The sequence below is a fragment of the Astyanax mexicanus genome, chromosome 4 (assembly GCF_023375975.1).
Source record: "Astyanax mexicanus isolate ESR-SI-001 chromosome 4, AstMex3_surface, whole genome shotgun sequence".
Classification (NCBI taxonomy): Eukaryota; Metazoa; Chordata; class Actinopteri; order Characiformes; family Acestrorhamphidae; genus Astyanax; species Astyanax mexicanus.
Window position 1 is genome coordinate 3,005,632 of NC_064411.1, and position 13,504 is coordinate 3,019,135.

Sequence of the window (13,504 nt, forward strand, 5' to 3'; positions counted from 1 at the left end):
CTTAAGAATACATAAGAATATGTAAGTCTTGATATCACAATCTTACCTATATTGTTTACATCTTATATATTACCTTTATCTGTTCTTTGTCCAATCCACTTTATGCAAAATTATAATCAGTAAAAATGTTTATTTGACTAAATTGGAATTAAAATATTTTTTACTGATGAAGCAATGGAGCAAATTTGGTAGAATTCTAAAGCCCAAAACCTTGGCTAAATTGTGGAATACAAATACTTTGGCTGAGAAGTAGTCCAAAAACTTTTGGTTAAATGGTAAAATTCAAAAACTTTTGGGTAAATGCTGAAAACCAAAAACTTTTGGTTAAATGCTTACGTGCAGTATCTCTCTCTATCTCTCGCTCTCTCTCTCTCAGCTGAGCCATGGGAGAGAGTTGTGGGTGGAGACTACAAAAGGACCTGAACCAAGATGGCCGACAGAGAGAGAGAACCATGGGGTATGCTTTAAGGCCAATGCGCTCTTGTAGCCTAATTTTATTGTATTACTTCTCTGATGTGGTTAACTTAATCCCTCTTTTTGGCTGAAAGACAACTCTGTACCACCTGGGTATGCAAACAGGTAAAATAGGTGCACCTGTACATTTTTACATCATGTAGGAGTTGTTTGTATCGGTCCCTAGGTAAGAGGGCGGGTGCTACCCCTTGTATTTAGGTTATAAGTTAGGGAGTATCTTTTCTTTATATTCTTTTTGTACTTAATTTGGCTTTAGGTAGTTTAATATGGTTATGTTTTGTTGTGTTCTTTTCTGTAGCACCGTCCATAGTTTACATTTCCCAGAGTGGTACTTTCTTTGTTGTTTTATACAGCATATGTAAATAATGTAAATACTGCCATGGTTTGTTGTATGTGCAAATGAGTGGTGGGAAGCTAAAATTAAATCAGATTTTTGTACCGCTATTTACTGCCTGTTCTCCTCTTTCTTACTTAAACTCTGCTGGCTCTTTGACTTAGGATAGCCATGTGTTATGTTCTCCATAGTTTTCTTCCTAGACACATGTGGAGGATTTTAACACTTAAATCTAAAAATGTTTGGTTAAATGCTAAAACTTTAGATGAAATGCTAAAATCTAAAAACCTTTGGTTAAATGCTTAAATCCAAAAATATTTGGTTAAATGCTTAAGTCCAAAAACGTTCGGTTAAATGCTGAAATCTAAAAACTTTTGATTAAATGCTGAAATCTAAAAACTTTTGATTAAATGCTGAAATCTAAAAACTTTTGATTACTAAGCTGCTAAGCTGTTGCTATCGGTTGATAGGCAGTTGCTATCATTTCTATTGTGGTTGCTAGGCAGTTGCTAACATATTCCACATGGTTGCTAGGCAGTTGCTAACAAACTCCATATGATTGCTCAGTGGTTGCTAGGCAGTTGCTAACGTTTTTCAGGTGGTTGCTAAACTGTTGCTATTTGATTGCTAGGCAGTTGCTATCATTTCTAAAGTGGTTGCCATGCAGTTGCTAATGTTTTCCAGGTGGTTGCTAAGGTGTTGCTAACTGGTTGCTAAGCCCTGGCTGGGGTGCCGGGGTGTCCAAACTTTTGATCAGTATCTGCTCCATACAGCAGCTCCTCCAAACACACACAGTACTGGAAGAGCAGGGGAGAGAAAGGCCCCCCCATTCATTCCTATGGGGAAACTTCGTACGACAATTGTAAGAAAACGTCAAATCGTCGAAATTTCCGTAAAGAACGTCCGATTTTTGTCTTCATATCTCAAAAATTGTGACCTATGTGGATGTTCAAAGTTGTCCCCTATTCATTTCCTATGGGGAAAAAAAGTGCACGTTTACGAAGTTTTTACGAAAAACGTACGATATATAGCTTAAAAAGCACAAGCAACCTAATCGGGTATAGGTCCTACGATACTGCTAAATTTAGTATTTCTACGTCACAAGCTGTAGGAGGAGATAGTGATTAAATTTTGAGCGCAGAATAAGATAATAATAAGAAGAAGATTACGAAGAACAGTAAGTTGACTTTTCCAAGCAAACTTAATAACAAAGTACACAGAGAAACAGATACAGGAATACAGAGTGTCCTTTATGATCAGCGGAGCTAAAAAGATGCTCGGTGAGTGTATGGTCATAGGTGTATGGTGTATGGAGCTGGTCATAATATTCTGACTTGACTGTGTATAAAATGGTTAAGGGTAAATTAAATACATTCTTCCACAAAACAAAATTGGTACCACATTAAAATAAGACTTTATAAAGGGTTATAAATGGTTTACAATTAGTGTATTAATGCTTACTAGTTAGGTTGTAAATGCTTTAAAATCATTAATAATCAGTTATAACACATATATAGAAAGGGCAACAATATAAATGGCTGTGGGTTCATTATTTCATAACAGGTCATTGTTGCCCTTTCTATGTATGTGTTATAACTAACTATTAATGATTTTTAAGACATTTACATCCTAATTAGTAACCATTAATAAACTAATTGTAAACCATTTATAAACCCTTTATAAAGGTAGTCTTATTTTAAAGTGGTACCACAAAATTAGTCCCCCGTATGGTTATAGTGTATTTTCACAGCATTATTTAACACTATGTTTTTCATAGCTAATTTCAACCCGGATGCAAGCCACTAGAGATGGGCCTGTTCCTGTTGGTGAACTGATCTTAGAAGAAGAGGGAAAGCACCACGAGGTGGCGCTGTGGAGAGAGGCAGCGCTGGCAGAACTTGCCCTCTTGCAGCTTACAGAAATTACACATCTGAATATTGTGAGGTAAATTATTACTGCAGCTGTTTAAAGGAGGTGGTGTTAATGTTGTTATGGTTGTGTGTTGAGTTGTTTCAAGGGCAAAGCAAACTCACATTGTTATACAAGATGTACACTAATTACTTTAGATTACATTAAAGTGTCATTTCTTCCGTGCTGTCCCAGGAAATATTGACAAATGAGAATTACTGTAATTTTTCGGTATTCAACTGTCTAATGGTGAAAACTGGAAAAAATATTTTTACTTGCAGAAACCTGAGAAAAAAACAGAAGAGGGATTGCGGTGGTTGGAGTCTCTGTGGGAAGCAACACCTCTCTCCTTTTGACAGAAGATATGGAGAAGCTCATCGTTCCACACAATGTACTGATCAGCTAATTAAGCGCCTTCCAATTTCATCGTAAACATTTCCTATGAGGGAGGCGTTATTTGTTCTATTGGCAGCCCAGCTTTTACAGAGGCATAAGGCCTTAAAAATGTCTTTTCACATACTAATCCAGTTCTAATCTGACCCATAATCTGTTTGTTTTTCCATCCCCTGTTTTCTCCTTTTCAGTTTAGGGGAGAAGTTATATACATGGACTTAATTTGTAGCCAATAACGAGTATAAACTTTTGTTGAATAGCCCACCTCCGATCTCCCCCAACATTCCGAAATACAGTGCGATAGTTTATATACACAGATAGTTTATATACACAATACCTTCAGCTAGTCAAGCCACAATAAGTCAACTGACAAGAAATGCTTAAAAATGCATAAATATTATAGAGATATTTTCAGCAACAACTGGAAAGTTATGCATTTCCCCAACATTAATTTTCAGACCTTTCCTGGCTTAACTACGACAAGGAACTGTGTGTATAAGAGTGTTTTAATAAACTAATCTGTAGGCACTGTGTGTATAAACAGTGTTTTTAATAAACTATCTGTAGGAACTGTGTGTATAAACAGTGTTTTTAATAAACTATCTGTAGGCACTGTGTGTATAAACAGTGTTTTTAATAAACTCTGTTAAGTCTTATTTAGAAAATGTTGACCATACATTTATTATATATAAAATTTTAAAATGTGAAGTTTTAAAAACAGTTAGGTTTAGTTATTCTTGTGATTCGACTCCTACTGATTCATTGAACAGAAAAAAGTGAAGCTTGTGCAACTGGAAAGTTATTCAGCTCTTTCTGAGGTAAGATGTGGTGGATATGGTGGTGATAAATTACGATATTATAAAGTCACTTTTCATATTGTATGGGAATAAGTAATGTTTTATGTGATGTATGATAATATGGAATATGTTTATTTGTATATCATGTATTTATGGTGATACGTTTTTTATTATTATACGTTTATTCGTTGATAATCTCAGAGGCTCACTTTGTGGCTGCTAGCTAGCTTTCTAGTTATAATTACCAAACATGAACGCTAGCCAACACCTAAACGCGGTTCTCTTTCAGAAAAAATACCTTAAATGTCTTTAATTGATACTCGGATGTACAAATTAAGATAATTCAAGTTTTCAAAGAGGTAAAACCTGCTTTCAGTGTCTAGCCATAATAAGAGAAAGTGAGCAGCTAGCCATAGCTCACTTTATCTCAGTCCTAGGCTGTATTCGAAATGGCATACTACTATACTGCATACTGCACTAGTATGTACTGCATACTACACAGTGGCCAGTATGTAGTATTCAGTACTGCAACAATTTTGATTGTAGTACCCTACACGGTCCCGTGAAACACCAGTCAGTGCTCTGAAGTGCTCAGTGAGTTGTAAACAGAAAGAACATGAAAAATGTCCTACCTTTTCATTATCAAGACTAATGAGATCTGCATACTGTCCAGAACTGCAATTGCTGCTTTAATTTTAGAGTTTAATGTAAGTACAGTTAACCCAATTCTAACAACCATTTAGCAGCAGCCCCCACAACCAAAGTAAGTTCCAGTTATATTTAAATATGTTTTCCTATTTATTTTAGTAGATTACTATTTTCATCTATGTAAGTACCAACAAGAAGAAAACATTTAAACAAACTCTCATTCATATTTACACAATCTCAACAATAAAAGAAATGAGACACGTTGCATCACCGCAGAGATAATTATTAAAGCTTATAAACTGCAGTTTTAATCCATTTAAATGAGCTCTGGGTGTAACTCCAGCATCAGTAGCAGTAATGCTAGTAAATCTACTGAATACAAAACATTAGTTTTAGAAAATGGAAATATAGAGGTACGTTTTCTTTCCTATTTTAGTGAAATACTTTGTTCTACTTTGTAAAATTAAAGGAAAACTCCAGAGAAGTAGTTATACAGTGTTTTAAATGAGAGTTTTAGCTGTTTAGCTCCATTCAGCTCCATGCATTGAGGACTCCCTCGCGGGCTCCCTCTAGCGGTGATGGGGTATAATGTGATATAGCGGGGGAGGGGGCGGGGCTCTACATAACCCGGATGACGCTGAGCTTCCGGGGACTGTAGCTGGAGCGCCGGAGGAAGAGCAGGATCAGCTGAACTACAGAAGGTATGAGAATCTCTCTCTCTCTCTCTCTCTCTCTCTCTCTCTCTCTCTCTTTTTTCAACACGCTGTTCTACATTCACTCCTACACCCACACCACCTTCAGCACCTTCAGCATGTGCAGCATTTACACCACCAGCACTGGATCTTCTAGCTCTGCTCAGCAGTCTGCAGTAGGGGGTCGCTGAGCTGGGGATGGGGGGGGGCTTTACAGATCATACACAGGATAACGGAACCTCACACTCCTGCCCCCCCTCCCCCACATCACTAACACACACCTGAGATAAATCAGTTCTGTGGAAATTCCTTTTTAAGTTTGTGTGATCAGTCTCTACACATTTCTTAGTTACACTACAGTTGCTGGTAAGTCATGTGACTCTCCCGTCAAAATAAAAGTCCACTTGTAAAATATTAAATGTAAGAATGAAAGATTTAGTGATTATAGTGATAATAATAATAATAAGAAGAAGAAGAATCACACTTTGAGCAACTTGACAAAAATACACAATTAAACATTTGTGTAAGAGGTTAAAAAGACTACAAAAATAATTGAAAAAGAACTACATAAAATAATATGAATTCTTACAAATTGTTATAATTGTGTTAACCTTTAGTAAACAAAAGAGACTCTTATGTTTTACACTCCTGTTGGAGGTTGGTTGATGTGTTGTAACAGTAAAAAGGTCATTATTTTGCTGTGATTTTATTTTGAACTACAATTCCCTGCACCAACAAGACAACTGCATCGGATCAACATTTCCAAAAAACACATCTTGAACTCAGGAGCGCATATCACTGTTAGCCTGAAGCCAGTGTGGTGGAAAATAATGAACTGTTATCAGGAGTTGTTAAAAAAAAAAAAATCAGGTTTGTGAAGCATTGATTTGGATTAATGTATTTGGTTAATGTGTGGAAACTTTTATAAATTGGTTTAAAGGAAAAAGCTTTGGACATCATCTGTCGTGATGAAGAACAAATCAAGCATCGGCCGTGTGATTTGAACCAATGTGTGACGTTTTTTCGGCACACGCCTCAAAGCTTCAGATTAAAGGGTAACATCACTCACTTAGAATGACTTAGAATCTCTTTAGTTAATTGACCTGCTTTTATTTTAATATTCAATGGCATTTTTCTTTGTGTTTTCCAGAAATTAAAATATTTTCCTGAAATTCATCACCAACAACCAGGATATTTAACTAAGAGCAAAGTTAAACTACTGAAAGAGGTGAAGCAGAAGCCGTCCTGAAGAATCTCCAGAACACGCAAAAATTGTTTGCTACATTTAAAAGACAAATGAAGCCAAGTCCCGACATGGAGAAACATCAGCACTCTGTCAAGAGTTTTACTAAACAGAGTAATCTCAAAAAACACCAGCGCATTCATACAGGAGAGAAACCGTATCACTGCTCAGACTGTGGGGGGAGTTTTAATCGACAGAGTCATCTCAAACTGCACCAGCGCATTCACACAGGAGAGAAACCGTATCACTGCTCAGACTGTGGGAAGAGTTTTAATCAACAGAGTCATCTCAAACTGCACCAGCACATTCACACAGGAGAGAAACCATATCACTGCTCAGACTGTGGGAAGAGTTTTACTACCCAGAGTGATCTCAAACAACATCAGCGCATTCACACAGGAGAGAAACTGTATCACTGCTCAGACTGTAGGAAGATTTTTACTAAACAGAGTAATCTCAAAAAACACCAGCGCATTCACACAGGAGAGAAACCGTATTACTGCTCAGACTGTGGGAAGAGCTTTAATCAACTGGAGACTGTCAAACGGCATCAGCGCATTCACACAGGAGAGAAACCGCATCACTGCTCGGACTGTGGGAAGAGTTTTACTACACAGAGTCATCTCAAAATACACCAGCGCATTCACACAGGAGAGAAACCGTATCACTGCTCGGACTGTGGGAAGAGTTTTACTGAACAGAGTACTCTCAAAATACACCAGCGCATTCACACAGGAGAGAAACCGTATCACTGCTCAGACTGTGGGAGGAGTTTTAATCAACAGAGTCATCTTAAAAGTCACCAGCGCATTCACACAGGAGAGAAACCGTATCACTGCTCAGACTGTGGGAAGAGTTTTACTACACAGAGTAATCTCAAAAAACACCAGCGCATTCACACAGGAGAGAAAAATGTCCCAAATTTGTCCCATGGCAATTAAAAGCGCAAATCATAAATTCCACCAGAAACAAATATGAACTGTATTTAACAATGGATTTTACAGGTTCAGCAAAACTATTCTTATCCAGGGATTTCTAGGGCTGTCCCTAACGATTATTTTTTAAACGATTATTCTAACGATTATTTTTTTCGATTAGTCGACTAATCTATTTATTGAGAAACATATTTAAATAATTATTATTTTACGTTTTAAAGCAAACGATAAATTACTATATTTATATATAATAACAACAACAACAACAACACAAGCCTACTAAACCAAACCCCACACTTATAATCACTTACATGTACAACACGTTTAGATCTATAACGCTAAAAATGGATAAGCTCCCATACACCACAACCGTGTGTTGCACTGTTTTCTGTGACCGCTAGATTTTGTGACCACGGGCAAGTAGTTCTCAGCAGACCGGTGCACTGGCCGATTCGAAACGTGTTCGTTTCTAATGTTTACCCCGACTGGCCAAAACGGTTCAGTTTAGGGCTGAGGGTAAGGTGTAGGTATAGAAAGCTTCCGTTTTGCCAATGAACGCTCATAACCGTGAGCACTGGTCACAAAATTCCGACGGTGACAGAAAACGGTGTAACACCGCAGCACTGACGGCGCTAGCTAAAATAACTTAAGGCAGCTAGCTTAGCTAAACACCTGAACTTATGAATAATGCTACTGTTTCTGGAAACTGCGAAATGCCATGCACAAATATAAACCAAAACTGTATAATTTCTGCCTGTGGCAGGTTTAAAACCTTTGGTAGACAGCCTTAAGTCTTTTTAAGGACACCCGCGGAGACCCTGATGTAAACGGTAACTTACTGTGTGACCCTGTTGACATAGTGCTCCTGGATGTTTGCGCTTCAAGTGCTCCTTTTGCACATATGGCAGAGGACCACATTGTTGCCCTTTTGCGTGAAATGCTCCCAAACTTTAGATGCCCGCTGGCGTTTTTTTTGTAGCTGGAGATTGCTCTCCGGAGTCCATGCTCTCTAGAGCTTAGATTCTCTGCCCGAACCAGACATGACCCGGGCTCCAGAAAATAGTCCGAGATGTAGGCGTCTGTTTTTTAATTATATTTTTATAAAAAAAAAAAAAAAAACGAAAATAATGAAAAGTGAAACTAAACTAATTTATTTATAAGCGCTGTTTTCACTACCGCAGTTCTACAGCGGGGGTGTTGTGCCGATTCTGTCCGCGAAGCGGGAGTCGGATTCAGCAGGGAGTCGGATTCGGCACAAGCGTGGCGGCACCCCGCGGTCCGCGGTGTCAGTTGTAAGCGCTCGCGCTAGCCGCAAAATACGACAGAAAACACTGAAGGAGCTGTAGAATTATGTATGGGACTAGAATATGAACATGAGGAGATAAAAGAAAACCTTCACCTGTGAGTAGCTCTCACCAGAACACGCAAATCTCTCTCTCTCTGTTTGTGGGTGTGTGTCTCTCTCTCTCTCTCTCTTGCACGTGAACTCCTCCGCGTTTGACTTGCATAACTGTGTTTAGCTGTTCTTAAAAATCATTTTAATTAAATAATAGTTCTATGCTTCTATGTTACCGTGTTAATTCACATAATTCTGATCATATTTCGCTCATTCAAACAGCCCGAAAACAGACAGTTTATGGTTCAGGTCGGGTCGGGCTAGAGCAGAACGTGCACGGGCTCGGGCTGGGTCGGTTTGGAATTTTTGGGCCCGATCTAACCTCTAATGCTCTCCACAGGCGCCGCCATGTTTACGACGCGCCGACGCACGTTGTGCAAATCGATGTATTTTCGTAATCGATGACGTCGATTATGTCGACGCGTCGCCCCAGCCCTATAGAATTCCATGTTATGTTTGTATGTCTTGTAAGTTTGAATATTCCAGGACATTCTTTGTGAGACAGAGCTCAGTTTTTAGGTTAGTTACTGTAGCGCAGTAAGGTTACAGGCTCATTCACTCCCTCTGCTGGTGTTCTTGTTTGTCTATGGTTCAGTCTAATTAAAAATCTGTTACTATAGAGGGATATAGAGGGATATTTGGTTGTTGTATTACTCAAGTTTTATACTCTCTTATCTTTTCCTTATTGAATATTAAATGTTGCTTATGGTTTTTTTAATCTCCAAAGTTACTAAGAATATCCAAATAATGTAGTTTCTTAATTGTTTTTATCCAGTACAAACTATTATCTTTGTATTACTTCACCTCTATATTTACCCATGTGTGTTTTAATAAACAGCTTTTATATTGCAGATCTCCAGTCTCATTGTGTTTTCTCAACACATGTTTGACATGAAACCTATAGGCCTGAGATTGTCATATCCAGTTATATTAAGACTACGGTTTGTGTTTTTTTTTCTCCTAAATCCAAGGGCGTAGGAGCGGACTTGATATTGGGGGGACACATTTGCCAATATGAACCCAAGCCCACTCTAAAAGTAAATTATTATTATAAGGTGATTTAACAACCTAAACATGTTACTCCACGTTACATTTACTGTTGTTAGAAAAAATTATGCATGCAATGTCTGAATAATATACATACGACAAAAATAATCAGTTGTCACCTAATATTTAAAATAATATAACAGATTTGTTTATTATTATTATTATTATTATTATTATTATGTCATGTCAATTCTGTTGTATATTTACATTTTCTCCTGCGCTTTTTTTTTTTTTTACTGAGAGCTCTTCTTAAGATGGTGTCCTATTATGTAAAAGAATGTAACTTTAAGTTTCATAGAGGCTTTTATAAACATCAGGACATGTGGTCTTACTGTGAACTACAAATGAACAGAAGTCACTTTACAGCAGTGTTTCTCAACCCTGTTCTTACATATTCTACTGCATATTAACACTGTTCTGCATATTTTAGAGCTTCCTCTGCTTTAAAGGCATTTAATAAAGTAAGTGGTGGTATGATGTGTCTAATACACTGCTGGATATACATAATGATTAATTTAGGCTCCATAGGGGGCTAAATTTGCACACTGTCTTGTTATTTATTATTCTTTGTCTGTATTGTGTTGTATTGTCTGTCTGCACTTTTGTACTGTTGCACTATTGTTCTGTCTACACTGTGTTTATGTGCACCATGGTCCCTGGAGGAACGTTGTTTCGTTTCACTGTGTACTCTGTATATAGCTGAAATGACAATAAAAACCACTTTGACTTTAAAGGATTTTAACAGGTAAACTCAGTAAATTACTGTTTATTAGCTGATCAGCTGGATCAGGTGGAAAAATTTTGGGGCAGTGATCGGGGTTAAGAAACTGCTTTAAACTACAAACACAAAGTACTGTACTAAATTCTGGCTATCCACTACATCTGGCTTCTAGTTAACTAGTTAGCTAAATGAATATTCGTTCGTTACAGCTCACAGTAAGTCCTGTAATCCTAAATTAATTGAAAATGAAACAGTGATTAGCTGATCAGGTACAGGGCAAGTTGAACATTACATATATAGTTTTTTTTCTTTAACCCTGACTCCCAATCTAGCTCATTCCAAAGTTAAGCTAACTCACTTACACAGCTGCAGTTTATTAATCACAGTGTGTTTAATCTGTGGGCTGATTCAGAGACGTGTATTTTTAACCAGCTAGCAGAAACATATCATCACGGTTGACGTGGTTAACCTCCGTATATCCAGATCTGTTTTAAAATCAGCTGAAGCTGCTGCGTCCCGATCCCGCTGCTAAATCTCACAGCGAGGGGGAGGGGCTTCCAAACAGCAAACTGCCTCTCCTTCGCGCGGCGCAAAACCAGCAAGCTGATTGGCTGTTTCTACTGAGAGGCGGGACTTAATACCTGAACCGGCTTCGTGATTGGTCCGGTCTGTCTCCTCATTAATAGTACAGCTGATCTGAGCGAAAAGATGTCATTTTTGGGGGGGACAAATCCACCTGTTTCTAATATTGGGTGGGACATGTCCCACCCATCCCCCCCGGTTCCTACGCCTATGCGTAAATCTCTTGTAATGTAACTATGCATAACCAGTCATATTAAGACTATGCTTGAAGTGCAAACAGAGACAGAACATGTTTTAAGCACAGTACAGTCTTGTTGGTCACTCTGTTACCGTTTATTGTTTCCACTGGAGCCAAAATGCAGCCAGACAAACAACTTAATAGTAGCAGAAGCATCTTCTATGCCAGGAGTATTTAATTAGAATTCAGAATGATCCAGTTATACAAAATTCCTCGCCTGTCTCTCTGTCGCACTCGGCGTGACTTTAGTTTTCGTCCGTTCTCGTTTTTCCGCCCATTCTCGCCCAGGCTCACTATCTCCTTATAAAGGCGTTTTTTCACGGCCATGTCCCAATTCAACAGCCGGAGCAGCGGGACCGCGACCCTGACAACACGGGTTCGATCCCGCGTGAGGAGCGGTGTGTTTATTTATTTATTTTTTCCACGTCTGCACAGATCTGATTGACTGAAGAGAGTGGTTGGTGATATTACCTCACACGTGATTGGTTTGTGATTTACTGCGCCGCAAAGCGTGTATATAATTAAATCCTTCTCAATAGGTTTGGGTCCGGACCTGGACCACGGTCCGCCCGTGACCTCTGTTCTATGCAAATTCCCCGAATTTTCCTCTTCTGCTCACTGCTCAACCACCAAACTCGCTGCTACTGTGTTGCCAGTTGCCAGTGTTGTATCTTAAAAAGTCCACACTAAACTGTGAGAGGTTTAAGCTTGACGAGAAATATCGTCACGTCTTAATCTCGTGAGATCTCGTGCCACGATACAGGATTTGCTATTTTACTGACCAAATGTATAAACAAAGCATTTCCTGTTTTACTGTCTATTGTTATTGTTAGCTAGCCTAGCTAAATGTACAAATGTAGCATTTGCTGTTTTAATGACTATTATTATTGTTTGCTAGCTAGCTAAATGTTCAAATATGCAGTTTGCTGATTTACTGAACATTATTATTGGTAGCTAGCCTAGCTAAATGTATAAATGTAGCATTTGCCGTTTTACTGACTTTTATTATTGGTAGCTAGCCTAACTAAATGTCCAAACAACAGTGTTTGCTGTTTTACTGACCATTATTATTGGTAGTTAGCCTAGCTAAATTTACAAACAAAGCAGTTTAACAGTGTTTTACGGCCGGTATTTATTTATTTTTTATTTCTTGCATATTTTTTTTCTTAAATGTAATTTGTATTCTCTTTCAAGCATTCATTCGGTATCTCAGTATGGGATACGCCACTCTCGCATATTCCTCATGTAGCCCCGGCTAATATATATATATATATATATATATATATATATATAGCACCTTTAAATTTTACAACTGTGAGATAAAACAGATAATACAAATAAAACTGATATAAACTACAAAGTGAAATATACAAGTTAGTGGAAATTTAACACTACATATACATATAATACAGAATAAGATACAGAAATAATTTTAACTATACATGCAGAAAAAATATGTAATAAAGTAAAAAATAAAGGAAAGTAATGCTTAATCTTCCTTTGTTAATTTTGATTTATGTGGTAACTAATATGCGGAAGGAAGAAAAGCTTGCGCATTTACTAACAATTCCCTACTTTACCACATGATGCCACTAATTCCCGCTCTCCGCACACTTTTGAAGGCATACGCATGCCTTAAACCTTGCTTAAATGTACGCTCGTTTTCACGCCAAGTATTTCTTTATAAATCACAATTCTTGCGTGAGATGTTGCTTACGCACTTTTTCTGCCCTCTTTTTATGCGTACACACTCTTTATAAATGAGGCCCCTGGGGCCTCATGTACTAAGACTTGCGTGGACTTCCTACTAAAATGTTCTGTACGCTCAGATCTGAAAAGTTCCGTACGCACAAAAAAATCCGGATTTATCAAACCGTGCGTAGGCAGAATTCCACGTACTTTCTCTTAGTACATCACAATCAACTTGAAATCAAGCGCAAATGCACGAAAGCATCACACTTGCCACGACTCCTCCCTCAATTACGCAGAGTATAATGTTATATTATTATTATTATTATTATTATTAATAATAATAATAATAATAATAATAATAATAATAATAATAACAATAATAACTAGATTGCAGTTCCTACAGA

At 37.8% G+C, this 13,504-nt stretch overlaps 2 protein-coding genes across 2 annotated transcripts in view; both read left to right on the forward strand.

Annotated features, from left to right (window-relative positions):
* The window catches only part of LOC125801477 (zinc finger protein 239-like), a 558,408-nt gene that overhangs the window by 27,326 nt on the left and 517,578 nt on the right, over nucleotides 1–13,504 (forward strand). The gene's annotated exons all lie outside the window — the stretch shown is intronic.
* On the forward strand, nucleotides 5,191–7,544 carry LOC125801421 (zinc finger protein 239-like). The gene is made up of 2 exons (XM_049478137.1): nucleotides 5,191–5,255; nucleotides 6,397–7,544. Exon 2 carries the CDS (start codon nucleotides 6,543–6,545, stop codon nucleotides 7,428–7,430), a length of 888 nt encoding a protein of 295 aa, XP_049334094.1. The 5' UTR covers nucleotides 5,191–5,255; nucleotides 6,397–6,542; the 3' UTR covers nucleotides 7,431–7,544.

Coding starts and splice junctions, on each gene's coding strand:
- LOC125801421 (XM_049478137.1), top strand. CDS start 6,543: ATGAAGCCAAGTCCCGACATGGAGAAACATCAGCACTCTGTCAAGAGT.